Source organism: Panthera leo, chromosome C1 (genome assembly GCF_018350215.1).
Source record: "Panthera leo isolate Ple1 chromosome C1, P.leo_Ple1_pat1.1, whole genome shotgun sequence".
NCBI lineage: Eukaryota > Metazoa > Chordata > Mammalia > Carnivora > Felidae > Panthera > Panthera leo.
The window spans coordinates 100,526,346-100,542,197 of NC_056686.1; the positions used below are offsets into that span (position 1 = coordinate 100,526,346).

The 15,852-nt window shown below is 38.0% G+C and overlaps 1 protein-coding gene across 6 annotated transcripts in view; it reads right to left on the reverse strand.

Annotated features, from left to right (window-relative positions):
• The window catches only part of SPAG17 (sperm associated antigen 17), a 239,608-nt gene that overhangs the window by 124,442 nt on the left and 99,314 nt on the right, over positions 1 to 15,852 (reverse strand). For all 6 annotated transcript variants that reach the window (XM_042953607.1, XM_042953611.1, XM_042953606.1 and 3 more), the window contains exons 14-17: positions 12,952 to 13,179; positions 12,641 to 12,856; positions 5,752 to 5,813; positions 5,051 to 5,164 (exon numbers count right to left, since the gene is read on the reverse strand). In XM_042953607.1, coding sequence (XP_042809541.1) covers positions 5,051 to 5,164; positions 5,752 to 5,813; positions 12,641 to 12,856; positions 12,952 to 13,179 — 620 coding nt within the window. The remainder of the gene's footprint in view (positions 1 to 5,050; positions 5,165 to 5,751; positions 5,814 to 12,640; positions 12,857 to 12,951; positions 13,180 to 15,852) is intronic.

Consider the following 15,852-nt stretch of genomic DNA (forward strand, 5'->3'; position numbering starts at 1 on the left):
TGGAGAAAAAAATGAACAAGATAGATGAGATTTTCTTTTAAAATTTAATAAAGATTTTTACAGATCATCCTGGATTCAGGGAGGTGTCCTAAGCAGATGAAATTGATGGGAGTATCTGATTCATAGAATGGACTGGACGAGAGCAGAAGCAGGTTAATGATTAGGAGGATGTTGCAGGAGAAGAGGAGGGTGGCTGTAGCAACAGTGGAGGTGGTGAAGAGCTTGAAGATATATTTTGAGGTACATCCTTCAAAATCTGACAATGGATCAGACATGAGGGATGCAGTCAAGCTGAGATAAGTGAGAACTCTTAGCCTTCTGGCTTGAAGGTGACATTTTCTGAGATAGATGAGGAGAGAAACATGCTCATGTGGGAAAATTATGAGCTTTGTGTGGGACCCTGAAGTTGAGATGCCCGTCATAAATTCAAGTGGAATTTGGAGTTAGGTATCCTAGTATGGAACTAAGAAATAATTTGGAAGATAAAATTGTAGCAGTCATTAGCATTAGGTCATAGATAATAGATGAAATCGTCACAAGGATGTTTGCAGAAGAGAGAAGAAGGTTCAGGGCTCAGACTCAAGCCATTTCGATATGTAGACATTAGGTCAACAAAAGTCCAAACAGAGCACTGAGGAGAAGTACAGTTTGGCACCTTGGAAACCAAGAGTGGGCAGTGTTTCACAGTAAAGTGATCAGCTCTGCGATGCTGTTAAAAGACCAAGGAAGATGAAGCAAGATAATTGTCCATTAGATGTGCCAGGACAGTGATTCATAAAGGGGTGAGGCCTTTATCGAAAGGGGTGAGAGCCAAATCGAAAAAAAGCCAAAGCCTGAAATGAACTTCCATTTTAAAGATGAGAGATTAAACCCATGTACTTCTTGACACCTCATTAAAAGAACAGTAAAATTACTGGGTTTTAGTACCACAAAGCTGAAGTTCACAGGAGAGGAGACAAAGGCAACAACAGTTGAGAAGCTGGAAAGCAGAAGGATAGGGGTAACTGCTGGTAGAAAGAAAATCAAATTCTAAGATTAATTTTACGAGAGGCCAGAAGTAACCTTGTGCAGAAGTGCAGAAAGGCTCAAGAAAGTACCAGAGCACTGCCCCACTCTGAGACTGGGGTCAAGGAGACAGTGAAAATAGGAAGATTAGAGTATTTTTAAGAAGCCGTTAGGGCCTCCGGAAGCCCTCGACGATTCTGAGCAACTAGGCGTCTGCCCATCTCCCACCTCAGCGGACAAAGGGAGGATTATGACCTATAGAAATGACCCCATGGATTCTAAGTAGAGGGATTCCAGACACTGCTAAGGGGAAGATGTGCTACAGAAAAAATGAGAATTGTTTAAAAGCATAAATTGATGTCCAAGAAATAGAAGGTGACCCACATGTATAATTCTACATTTAATAGTAGCCGTAGTTTACAAGTAGAAAGAAACAGATAAGATTACTTTTTAAAATATATTTTATTTGGGGCGCCTGCGTGGCTCAGTCAGTTAAGCATCCAACTCTTGGTCTTGGCTCAGGTCATGAGCCCTGTGTCAGGTTCTGCGCCGACAGTGGGGAGCCTGCTTAGGCTTCTGTCTCTTCCTCTCTCTGCCCCTCCCCCACTCACTCTCTGTCCATCTCTTTCTCTCAAAATAAATAAAAACCTAAACAAATACATATTTTATTTAACTCAATATGTCAAAAAATTATCATTTCAATATGTAATGAATATAAAAATTGTTAATGGGATATATCACCTTTTTCATATTAAGTTTTTGAAATTTGGTATATATACTTAAACCAAATATATAGTATACGTGTAGTAACATATATAATAATAAGTAATATATACTATATTATTTAAGTAATATATACTATAGTATATAAGTAATATGTACTATAGTATATAACTAATGTATACTATAGTATATAAGTAATATATATATATACTATATACTACATATATAATACATAATAGTATAATAGTATAATATATATATTACTTATATAGTAAGTATTATAATACTATATACATATATATTAGAAGTAATGTATATACTATACATAAGTATATAAGTATTATTTATGTACTATAGTATATACTATAGCAAACATACAGAACGTCTCAATTTGGACAAAGTGCATTTCAGGTAGTCAGAAGCTACCTGTGAGTAGTGGTTACCATATTGAACAATGCATATCTAGAGACTGGATGGTAAGAAGTGTAACTGCCTTTCCCCCACCACTCAGCTTCCAAAACTCTGACAGGTAAGTATGTCTTTCAGTTAGGAGATTAGGGGTTTTCTCCCCTGGAGAATTTAAATGGCTTAAGGGTACAGACTAATATACCAACACTGATGGGTATCCCAAGGAAACTACCCAGCCAAGTCACCCAAAATGAAGTCCATTTATTGACAACTCCCTCCTTCCCTGACCTCATGTAGTACCTCCTATGATATTTTTAGTGTCTCATTATTAACATGAAGAAAAAGGCAAATATCACAAGGTATTACTCTCTGAAATGAAAAATAAAGACCAAAAAACAAAAGTAAAAATAAACTTGAGAGAAAAAGAAAAAAATTTGAGGAAAAAGACACAATCTAGGGATAAAACACTAAGACTTCAAAGGACTTTAATATCCTCAGAGAGACAAGATATGGTATCAGGTAAGACAAATAAGATGCTATATAAAAAAGTAATTTGTAATTATAAATAGAACTTTAGGAAATTAAAAATCATGATAACAGAAATAGAAGCCTCAGTAGAAAAACCAAATGAAAGCTGAGCCATATCTCCAGGAAAAAAAAAAAGACAAGTATTGGAAATTAGGAAAGAAAAGGTAAGGAAATTGGAAGTTCAGTCCAGAAAGTTCAGCACCAGAATAACAGAAAGAAGAAACAAAAAAAAAACAGTAGGGAGAAGGTTATCAAAGAAATGATTACAGAACATTTGTTTCCTAGAATATAAAGACAGGAGTCTCTGGATTGTTCTGGGCTTACCACTATGATACTTGGAAATAAAACCACACCAAGGCACATCAACAGGAAACCAACAACACTGGAGCAAACAGAAGATCTTAAAATCTCCCAGACAGAAGGAAAAAAACGGCTCAAACAACTAATCAGGAATCAGAATTTCCTTGTTGCTTTTCCTCAAGGACAACGCAAGAAGCTAGAAGACAATTGAGGAATGCCTTCAAAATGTTGAGGGAAAATGCTTTCTGACTGAGCATTTTATGTAAAGCCAAACTGTCACTCAAACGTAAGGGTAGAATTAAGAGGGTTGCACACATCCAATGCCCCCCCCCCAATTTACCTGCCATGAATTTTAATTCAGAAAGCAATTAGAAGTGATAGTCCCCTACAAAAAGGGAGTAACTCAGGAAAGAAGATGACACGTGATTCAGGAACCCAGTGTCTGGTTGGAAAGAGAGGCCAAGGATGTGACCCAGATGATAAGAAAGGAAGCTCCCAGGGCCACAGCTGTGAAGTAGGCCTAGAGGGCAAGCGGGAGTTCAGAGCATATGGGAGAGAGGTGGCTTAGATGATAAAATTGATCGAGTGCCTGTGTGGTTTAATGTATTGAGAGGAGATTTCACTCTTTGGTGGAGAGTTTGGGGATGAGTAATATAAATGCATAGTAAACTACACAAAGGAAAAAACATGGGAAAACAAACACCAAGGAAAACAAAAATAGTATCAAGAAAGAAAATGTAATAGTTCAGCTATGAATAAAATTTATAAAAATGAAATAAACTAAATATTCAATATTGAGCTACACAAAAATGATGATATAGTTAACAGTGTTAGAGAATGGGAAGAAGGGAGTATATGAGTGAGTGTGTACGTGTGTGTGTGTGTGTATGTGTGTGTGTGTTCACATGCACATGCATACGCTTGATGGGGGTTGGTAGCTATTTCCTCAAGAGAGAATCAGTTGATGGTGATGCCCAACCAAAAGTAAAACTAAACAAAATATACTCATTATTAGAGGTAACTGAGTTAAGTAACACAAGAAACCTGTAAATGCCTTGAAGATTTTTACCTCTGAGAATTTGGGCATGGGGGTAGGAGGGAGTTGCTATTTTTCATAAGACTCTTTATAGAGCTTTCTGGGTTTAAAACTGTGTAGAGGTAGGGGCTCCTGGGTGGCACAGTTGGTTAAATGCCTGACTCTTGATCTCGGCTCAGTTCATGATCTCCGGTTCATGAGATCGAGCCCTGCAGCAGGCTCTTTGCTGACAGCGCAGAGCCTGCTTGGGATTCTCTCTCTCTCTCTCTCTCTCTCTCTGCCCCTTCCCACCCTTGCACGCATGAGCTCTCTCTCAAATAAATAAACATTTTTAAAAATGTGTGGATCTAAAACTTTGATGTCAGTAGTTAAAAAGATAAAAACAAAAGCAAGTACAGGTTTTTGCATAAAATGTATACACAGAAAATGTAGGGTTACTTGTTATTTTGCATGAGCACAAGTTCTGTGGCCAGATTTCTTGGGTTCATATCTTGCTTCTCTCACTTGCCAGCCATGTGACCTTGGGCAAAAGTTACTCTTGGTCAAGATGTCTCAATTTTCTATTATTTACATAGGTTTCTACTTCAAAGGACTGTTGTAAGGATTAAATGAACAAATAATACTTACTAATCATTGCTAGCAAAATGGTAAGTGCTCAATAAACACTAGCTATCACAGGTTCTATTGACCTGTAAACTGCATCAGAAAATACTTTGAAATGTAGCGAAAACTTCGTAGAACTGATAGGCAATATGGGAAAAATAAGATTGTTTTCCCATAATGCCTTACTTTTGTTCTTAGAAAATATGTGCAGCAGTCATGTCTATTTCCTTTCTTCTTCAAGATTTTATAAAAACATCCCTTTGGGTGGAGATTCCCTGGGCATGCATAGCTCGATCTGGGAATACATTCATTTTAAAGCTGAAGTAAATGGGAATATTGATCAGAAGTAGATCTGAGAGAGTGACCTAGAAGCAAACTATTCTAAATCATACCATGACTCCCCAGACCTGTCCAACCGTCTCCTGGAGACTCACGGTCCATTAATACCTGAAGCAGAACTTTCGGTTTAAAATGTTCAGTGTAACTCCAGTCCATTAAACTGCGTTGTTGCGTTTTCTTTATGTCCTCCAGGTCTGCTTCCACAGTCATCTTCTTGGGTTTCTAAAAAACCATAGGAGTACAATTTCAGCTTTAATTTGTTCAAGTCCAAATGGAGCCCTCTTGGACTCCATCGACTAACCAGCATGCACTCCATTTTAATTGGGGAAATCTGCATATGTATAAATCCATATGGCAACATTTTAGGAGAGCTGCTGCCAGAAAGAGTATGCCTTTGAGTTTTTTTTTTTTATGGGCAACATAATCTAAATATTTTTATTGTTAGGTTATACTCTTCTGAGTCCTGTTAGCAATTATAGGCAGGTTTTCTGAACTCACTTCAAGACAGCATTAGTTCTACATGGCTGTATGGTCAGCAGGTGTTTGTGAGGTTGCCAAGCCACACTGTCTAGAGAGGAGCATGGAGCTTGGAAGTTTTGCTTAAGCCGCTAGTGAAATTAACTCCTTTCTCTCCAGTTGGAGCTGGTCTGAGGATGTCCGAGTAATCCCCTTCCTTATCCTGCTAAGCATCTCCTTTGTGTGTGTGTGTGTGTGTGTGTGTGTGTGTGTGTGTGTGTTTCTTACTCTGGGTCACAGTTTTCTCAGATCATCTTACTTGTATCTAAACTTATAGGAAAACAATTCCTTACCTTTTCAAGAGGATCAGCCTTTGTGACTGCTTCATCTTTGATCTCATTGTTCGTGGTCTGTTCTGTAAATCAAAGACACCAACATCCAGTTGTGTTTGGGCTTTGTTCTTGCCTTTGTCAGTGCTGTGCCTTTTTGTTGCCCATATGATCTATGTTTCTGTGCTGAAAAGGTAATTCCTGAAAGGCATGTTTCATGCCTCCAAAAAGGTGTTTGTGTCAATAATTCTAAATCAGTGTCTACCTAGAAAAGTTATACTAAACACTTGGAAAAGAACCCAGCTTCCTCTATGATACATTCCTAAATCATATCAGATAATTATGCCTTCAGGCTATCTCCCTCACTTCTAAAAATGTACCTTTACCTTTATGAGTTGCAAATATTCGCTGATTAAACTACAGCTCTTGTGATTCTGAATCTCTCATATAGAAATGGATAAACTATATAGCACATTCCCAGTTTGACCAAAGAAGTGGAGTGGGTGATGAATCTTGGGGTAATGTATTTGCGATGCCGCTGAATAACTGAGCCAACATGGCTTTTTACCAACCTTAGAACAACAGCAAATTAATCCCTGCATAGTCATATATAAAATGGTCCCACCTTCACTCTCCAAACACATCCCTTCCACTCGCATTTTGCTCCTTCCTCTCCAGGCTCTCCAGCTTGCTGGCTGTGTCTTAAAGTTTTCACACTTGCCTTTCATTCTGTCTTGCTTTGCTTTTAGATAATCACTTGGTTCAAACCCTTATTTCATTCATATTGTTACTCCCATGTCATCTCTTCCAGGGCTTTTCTGCCTTTCACCCTGTTGTATTTTTAATCATGGCATTTACTAGCGTCTGATAATATTTACTTGTGTCTATCTCTCCATCTTGGATGTGAATTCCTGGAGAATAAGACCTTGCTCTTATTTTCTGTAACTGTACCCCGAGTGCCCAGCACATGGTGGGACTTCAGTACAGTTCGTTTTGATTGAATGAGGAAAATCTATATCATATACTAAAACTGGAAATGTATCTAAAGCCATACAGAGAGAGAAGAACTGTGGAAGAAACCCAAAACAAAAGCTTATTTTAGGGTAAGCATACGACTCAGCTTCATTCTGTGGCAAAGAGAAGTGTATCTACACCTCTAGCGGGAGTAGTTAATCATGTCTACCAAGGATAGACCAATGTTTTTCTTTCTTTTAGGAGCATAGCTACTTACATTTTTGCTACTAGTTTCATCTTGCCTTGGGCTGGTGAAGGTGATGGCATGAGTGTCCCATTTTGATTTAGGGGACAACTATGAAGTCAATTCAGTTCAGTATTTATATAAATACATCTACTCAAGAGAAAACTCGGGCCAACTATAACTCTAAATAGACCATGATGTCCCTTGTGTCCCTAAAGCAATTGATATGAAATCTGTGGAATAAAAATTATTCTATTCTGTGGTCTGCCAGATTTCCGGGAGATTTGATATTCCCTCCTGTGTCTAAGGATCCAGCGGAAAAAGTCTCCAGTTTAGAAAATATGTTTTAAAAAATTGTGCATCAGTTATTTTGTCAAAGGAAAGAACATTCTAAAACCAGTCTGAACTCTTTATTTAATCGTAGAGTAAAAATCACTTTTTCCTTTCTTTCTGATTCTGCCTTCAACCCCATAATCCTTTGACAGTGTGATTCAGTAGCTTTTGACACATCTGGAAATGGATGCTTTCTCATCCCTTTGAAAAACAGCTTTCCTAATCTGTTTTACTTTAGAGATAACAAGATCCCTCTGCAAAGCAGTTACTTTATTAAAAAAACACCCAACAAGCATAGAGGGCACATCTAAACCCATAGCCTCACGGTTATCAACTCTCAGGTTTTTCATAAATATCCAATAGGCCCTGTCAAGTTCAAAAACAGTCTCAGATGGAAATCCAGTGTTTGGTTAAGAAAAGCACAAATATTCAGTCCTTCACATCCAGCAACAGGTTTTTATATGTATTTGATGCTAAGATGGTTTTGCAGGAAATACGTGAACAATTTCTGCTTTGTTTCAAACGATTTCAAGTGGCTGCTTTAGAAGTACGATTCAGAGTCGGGGGGCACGCAAGACCAACAACAAGTTCCCTTAGACACAGCAGCCATCATGGGGCACCAAAGCTCAGCCACCCTCCCCTGTCTAACTGTAACAGTTCCTTGATGGGGGTCAATACACACCCTATAGGATCCTTTACAGGTTGTGGGGGTTCAGCTCTCAAGGATTGCTCCGTCTCTAGGACACACTATCCATTATAGCATTTTTAGCCCCGAAGATTTAGAGTTGCTCAAATCATCTACTTTCCACCAGGATTTGGAACGCTAATTTACATGGTCTGACCACCAGGTGGCAAAAGTTGCCTGAAGAAAACTATACACCAGTTGCTCTTCTAAAGAAAAGAACAAAACACAAAGGAAAAAACCTCAGGCCTTATATCTCTCCTGGCTTATTCTGGATCCATATTAACACAAAGTGACTTCTTTGTCATACATTTACATTCCCACAGGATGCACTAATGCCATAACATCCCAGATTAACTTATTTGGCTTAATTATTTTTGTGAGCTAGGCTAATACGTAAGGGCACTTAGAACAGAGAAATAGGAAATCAACCCTTTTGGGAAGTAAGACCCAACGGTAATAAAATTGAGTTAAGTATCAGCATAAAGAAGAGACCATGAGTGTGGCTAAGCCCATAGACAAGAAATTTCTGGAACTGAGGAAGCCACAAGACACAGCACTGGTTTGGAGTTAGCTCTCTGTTGGAATCCTGAGTTCCTACTTGTATGTAGTTGAACAAGTTACTTAATCCCTCTGGTCTTCAACTCCTTGTCTTTAGAATTGGGATAATAGTATCTTACTCATAGACTTGAAGTTTATATTGAATACTAGTTAATATATGTAAAATGTCTTAGCATAGTGCTTGGAATATAGCAGGGCATTACTAAATAAATGTTATATCCTTCTCTCCTCTGTCCCCCTCACCCTCACTTATCTGCTCTACTAATCAGCAATCAGATTTTCCCTAATTCTACTCTATCAATGACTTCCTCTTTTACCCTCATCTAAGTAAGTGAAAATGGCAAGATGACTATTCGGTCAATATTGACTTGGGGCTCCTGGCGGGTCAGTCAGTTAATTGTCCAGCTCTTGATTTCTGCTCAGGTCATGATCTCATGGTTTGTGAGATGAGCCCCATGTTTGGCTCTGTGCTGACAGCATAGAGCCTGCTTGGGATTCTCTCTCTCCCTCCCTCTTTGCCTCTTTCCTGCTTGCGATCTCTCTCTCTTTCTCACAAAATAAATAAATGTTAAAAAAAATACTGACTTCACATCTGTTCTCTTATGGCACTGATGACTTACTTTTGTTTAATGCTTTTTAAAATTATGAATTATAACACATACAGAGAAGTACATAGAACAGAAATGCTTAGTATCATGAATCATGATAAAGTCCCAGCACTGCAGACATTTTATGTGTGTCCTTTTATAACCATGACCTCCTTGTTAAACTATCATATTAATCCTGATTTTTTTGTGTGGATCATTTTGGGTTTTCTACATACACAATATTTACAAATAGTAATAGTTTTGTTTCTTCCTTTTCAAATTTTACATTTTCATCTCTTTTTTTACCTTACTGAGTTGGCTAGCATCTCCAATGTAATACTGAATACAAGTGTTTATAGTATACACCTTCCTGGTGTCAAGGGAAATCTTTCAACATTTTATCTTGATATATAATGTTTGTTGTAGCAATTTAAGAATAAACTTTACAAGGTAGAAAATTTTTCCTTCTATTGCTAGTTTGCTAAGTTTTTTTTTATGAATTTCTAGAGTTTTAAGTGCTTTTTCTGCATCGATTGAGAATGATTATATAATTTTTCTCATTAGTGTGTTAATTGATAAATTATTTTGATTTTTACAATGTATGTTTTTTCTCTATTCCTGTTATAAAAACAACTTGCTTGTGATGTATTAGTATCATTTTGTATATTGCTAGATCAGCTTACGTATGTTTTATTCAGGATTTTTGCATCTACGTTCATGAATCTGTTTGATGTATAATTTTCTTTTGTAGTACTATTGTTGACAGTTTGATTTTAAGGCTTATGCTAGCTTCCTAAAATGAGAAGGGAAGGATACACTGTTTTTATTTCTGGGAATAATTTTTCAGGTCAAAATTGTTTCTTTTTTGAGTGGTATCACTAGTAAATAAGAATATTTGCATTGGGTGTGTCCTTTTGGGGAGGATTTTTATATTTTTATTTATTTATTTTATCTATTTATTTTTATTTGAGAGAGATAAAGAGAGCACAAACTGGGGGGGGGGGGAAGGGGCAGAGAGAGAGAGAAAATCTTAAGTAGGTTCCATGCTCAGCATGAAGCCCAATGTGGGGTCCAAACCCATGACCCTGGGATAATGACCTGAGCTGAAATCAAGAGTTGGACACTCAACTGACTAAGCCACCCAGGCACCCTGGAGGATTTTTAATTATTGATTTAATTTATTTAAACAATTACAACACTATTTCTTCTTGAGTCACTGTTGGTAAGATATACTTTTCTAGTCATTTGCTCATTTCATTCTTATGTTTAGTGGAATAAAGTTGCTCATATCCTCTTATTATCTTTTACATTTCTGTAGGATTAGAAAAAAGTCTGTTTCTTTATTCCTATTGATTTTTATTCCTGTTATTATTATTTATGCTTACTTTCTATGTGATCAGCCTTTTCTAAAAAAATAATTTATCAATTTTAAAAGTCTTTTCAAAGAACCACACTGTTATATTATTTGTTCTTCCTTGTTACATCTATATTTTATATCTTAATAATTTACTCATTTTATTTTCTTCCTTTTACTTTATTTGGATTTATTTTGTTCATCTTTATCTAACAACTTGAGGCTGATGTTTGGCTAATTAATTTTTAGCTTTCTTTTTAAAAATGTATTCATTTAAAGCTGTGAACTTCTCTCTGAGTATCCCTTGCTTTAGCTGCATTATAGAAATCTTAATATTCAGTATTTCCATTACTATTCAACTTGAAATATTTCTTAATTTCTATTGTGACTTTTTCACTGAGTGAGGTGTTTTGCAGAAGTATATTTCTTAACTTGGAAATTTTAGGTATTTTCCCATTATTTTTTTTTGTAACTAATGTCCACCATAATTTCACTGTGGTATGAGAATATACTCTGTAGTTTTGATCCTGTGAAAATTTGCTGATACTTGTTCTATGGCCCAGCATACAGTTAATATTTTTAAGATAAGCATACCTGTGACCTTTAAGAAGCTATAGTATTATGGAAACTTAATACAGACGTATGAATAATTGTAATAAGTAGTAGGAAATGATCATTAATGCTATAAAGGGAGCACAGATTAACTGTGACCACAGGAATGTTAAGGGAGCCATTTCTAGCTGGACACATCTAACAAGGCTTCATGGCGGTGCCACTGAAACCTAATTGTAATAAAAAAGAAAGCTCTAGGCGAAGGGTATTGTGGAGGAAAGACACAGATTGAAAACAGCAGATTGAAAACAACAGTAGAGGAAATAGAGCCTAATTCTGTTTGGCCAGAGCATGGGATAAGTAAGCAAAAGGGAAAAAGTGGAAAAGATTTTGGAAAAGTAATTTGGTATGACTGGAGACGCATGGTACAGCAGGCCAAAGAATTGGGTTCTATTAGTAGGGAGCCATTGAAGGTTGTAAGCAGGAAACTAACAGCTGTATTTTAAGTGATTAATCTGACAGCTATGTATAAGATAGCTCAGTAAATTTAGCCTAATAGTCTCCTATGCTTCTATACTTCCTAATATAACATTTATGATGCTATATTCTAATTTTTTAATGTGTTTTTTTTTGTGTTTTGTTTTGTTTTGTTTTGTTTTGAGAGAGAGAAAGACAGAGCATGAGCAGGGGAGAAGCAGAGACCAAGGGAGACACAGAATCTGAAGCAGGCTCCAGGCTCTGAGCTGTCAGCACAGAGCCTGATGTGGGGGTCGAACTCATGAACTGTGAGATCATGACCTGAACCCATGACCTGAGCCAAAGTCGGATGCTTAACTGACTGAGTCACCCAGGTGTCCCTATGATGCTATATTTTAGAATAAGAGTCATTACCTGAGCTATAAGGAGGAGAGAAAGGGAATCAGTGTTCTTCACTGAGCATTGATTTTGTACCAAGCTCTGTAGTAGGCAGTTCACTATCTTATTGCAGGTAGTTTTAAAATAATTTTTCATATAATCACAATAACCCTATGAAATACTAATGAGGAAAGTTTAATTACGTTCACCTCACTATATTTACTCAGGTAAGAGTGCACTAACAGGCTTTAGGATATTTTAAAAACAAGGGTTGAAATAACAAGGACTCACTCAGTAGCAAAGTTTAATTAACCAAATACCTTAGATGTTAAATAGTTTTTCAATTGAAACAGGGGGGCATTTAAATTTAGATAATGTTTCCTTTTTAAATTTTAAATTTATTTACTTAAATTCAAGTTCGTTAACATACAGTGTAGTATTGGTTTTCAGAAGTAAAATCCAATGATTCATCACTTATAGGTAACACCCAAGGCTCATCCCAACATGTGCCCTCCTTAGTGCCTATCACCCATTTAGCCCATCCCCCCACCCAATACCCCTCCAGCAACCGCCAGTTTGTTCTCTGTATTTAAGCGTCTCTTATGGTTTGCCCGCCTCTTTGTTTTAATCTTATTTTTCCTTCCCTTCACCTACATTCATCTGTTGTGTTTCTTAAATTCCACATATGAGTGATAATGTTTCTTGAATCATTTTTTGGATTAATACATTCTATAACAGTGTCTACACACACACACACACACACACACACACACACACACACGATTACTCACCTGACAGCGCAGACTGGCGCTGAGTCCTCAAGCTGGTCTGCTCTGACAGCTCTATATTTTCATAGTCTAAGGGTTCCTTACTGTTTGGGTCAGACTGCTTCATTTTGTTAGAACCAGACCGACTAGGATCTGAAGGTTCTTTACTGACCTCATCCTCTTGCACCAACATTGACCAATTCTGATCCACAAATAAAATTCTGTCTTTGGCTTCAGTATCTAGTCAGTTTAAAGAGACTCCATTAGACACAATGCTAGAAAAATCAACAATCATAAAACGGAAGAATGCTTTTGGTTCCCTCCACGCACTGTACCTGTTTGGTGTTTGGCCTCTTGGGTATTCATTTTCATGATGTATTTCTGCCTTATCTGTTTAGCAAATCTGGCAGGGTTGTCCCACGGTATGTTGAACATCTCAGAATCTGTTCCATACATCATCTCAGAAGGCATTAGTATGCCTTCTTCATTAACCTCAGAGAGTTTCAGGCTCTCAAAAGTAAACACTTTGAAGGCTCGTTCTACTTCATTCCAGCTCACGACTTCTGTAAGAAAGCAAGAACTATATGCTGCTAGGAATGCTCTTATTACCACATGGTACAGGGCTGACAGAGGGGCGCCCAGAGGGTCTGTCCACCGCAATGACAAGGCAGTCATATCATGATGGGTGTTGACCTGACTTTAAACATGGGCTCCACAGTTCTGCAACAAATGTCAATAGTGCCTAATAATAAGAAAGCTGCACAATCAAGGTATAATCTATCAGGATAATGTTCACAAACTGCTTCATAGCTTAATCAGTATTAGGTGTATTAGTATTAATTCACATGGATTCTCCAGGGTACCATATTGGTTGAATATGTTTAAAACTTATGATTTGTAAGCAAAAGCACCTTTGCCACTGTTATAATTTGAAACAAACTACTCACTTGTGTCTAACATACACTGTTATATTCAGTAGGTTTTACTGACCCTTAGGGCTCAGAAAAGGCCTCTTTTCAGCCACTTGAACTGGTGGGTGAAAATAATAATTGCACTTCAAAGGTTATCAGCTTTCAATTGGCCCTATCCATTTGTGCTTTTTTAAAATTTTTTTTCCTTAATGTTTTTATTTATTTTTGAGACAGAAAGAGACAGAGCATGAGCAGAGAAGGGGCAGAGAGAGAGGTAGACACAGAACTGGAAGCAGGCTCCAGGCTCTGAGCCATCAGTACAGAGCCCGATGCAAGGCTTGAACTCACAGACTGTGAGATCATGACCTGAGCCGAGGTTGGACGCTCAACCGACTGAGCCACCCAGGCGCCCCTCCATTTGTGCTTTTATACTCTTACAGTATTTATTTCATCCATCCACTTACTCACTTGCTCACTCGTTTTGTTTTCTATGTATTAGGCTTTGTCATAGATGCCTCAGATTCAAAGAAAAGATTTGGTTCTTGCACTTTAGAAGTTCAAACTAGAGGGGTATGAGGTAGGTATTAGCAAATAATCATGGGATGCAATGAGGAAAAGTAAAATGATAGTGGCAGATCAATGATTCTGGGGTAACCTCCGCTTTTTCTCCAATAGAACTAAGGGCATGTGTTTTTGGAAAAATCATGAGGAAATTCAGAAGAGAAACAGGGAAGGGGGAAAAGTTATAGAACTAAGGAAGGTTTGCTCATTCATTCATTTTGCAAATATCTTTTGAGCACATATTAGTGGGCAAGGAATATAGTAAAAGCTGTGACCACAGCAGTAAACTAAGCAGTGAACTCCCGGTCTTATGGAGTATCCATTTTGGTGACTGGAAACAGGGTAAACAGAGAAGTGTATACCATATCAGAGATGATAAGAAGGATAAAGCCAGGTGAGGGGATAAAAAGTGACAGCAATTGGGGAGGGGCTTTATATATATATATATATGGTAGAGAAGTGGGAGAGCAAGTTCTGTGAATATCTATCTGGGAGAAAAAGTGATAGATGCAGGAGAAAGAGTAAGTGCAAAGATCCTGAGGCAGTGGGGTGACCAACATGTTCAAGGAATCACAGTGAGGCCAACACAGGTAGAATGGAGTGGAACAGTGAGAGCTTGACAGGTGATGAGCTCAAAATATGGATGGCAGAAGAGTCTAGATTGTACTTTGAGTGACACGGGTGGCCACTAGAGAATTTTGAGTTAAAGAGGCACATGGTCTGACTAACATTTTAGAAGGATGATTCCAGTTATTGCATGAAGCAAAGGCTAGGTAAAAAGGTGAAAGGCTGTAGACGAACTGGAAAACTATTGAAATAGCCCAAGCGAGAGGCGATGGTGGACTGGGCTAGCATCACTGAGGGATGCAGTGGGATTGGTTGTGGGGCATAAGAAAAAAAGAGGAATCAGAAATGACTTGCAAGGTTGTGGAAGAAAATAGTTGCCATTTACTGAAATAAAGAAGACTGTGAAGGGAGACATATTTGGGAGTCAAGAGTTCGGTTTTGGATCTGGTAAGTATGAAGTGCTGAAGGAGGGAAGAGAAGAGGAGAAGCAAGGGTTTGGGATGAAACCCATAAGTGGGATGTGTGTGAAGTTGCAATGGTTGCCACAGACGCAAGAATTCTACGCTGCCATGTAGGATGAGGTAGAGAGAGAATGGACTCATACCACAGGCAGAAGAGGAGGTGAGGTGTGGCAGCACACAGGCAAAGGACAGATGTTCTCGGGAACATCAGGAAGAGAGTGGTTATGTCAACAACGGTCTCCACATGCCCAGGCCAGCAGGCTATCCCCTGCTTTTCCATGAGGAGACGGCATGACAGTATTGAAAAGATTTTGGTTTTTTTCTCTGTTATTAGGCTTATTTAAAAGTTAAAGAAGAAATCGAGATGAAAATATTTCATGATTTGCTTAAGGGGAGAAACTGAGGTGCTTTTGCTCTTCTCTGGGTCAAATGCTTTCTTGTCCAATAAAGGTGTCTATGCCATTTCATATTCCTTTTTCTTTTTCTTTTTTTTTAATATTTTTTAATGTTTATTTAGTTTTGAGAGAAACAGAAACAGAATGTGAGTGGGTTGGGGCAGATGGAGAGGGAGACACAGAATCCGAAGCAGGCTCCAGGCTCCGAGCTGTCAGCACAGAGCCCGACGCGGGGTTGGAACTCACAAGCTGTGAGATCATGACCTGAGCCGAAGTCGGACACTCAACTGACTGAGCCATCCAGGAGCCCCTCATATTCCTTCTTATAAGTAGGAATCTAT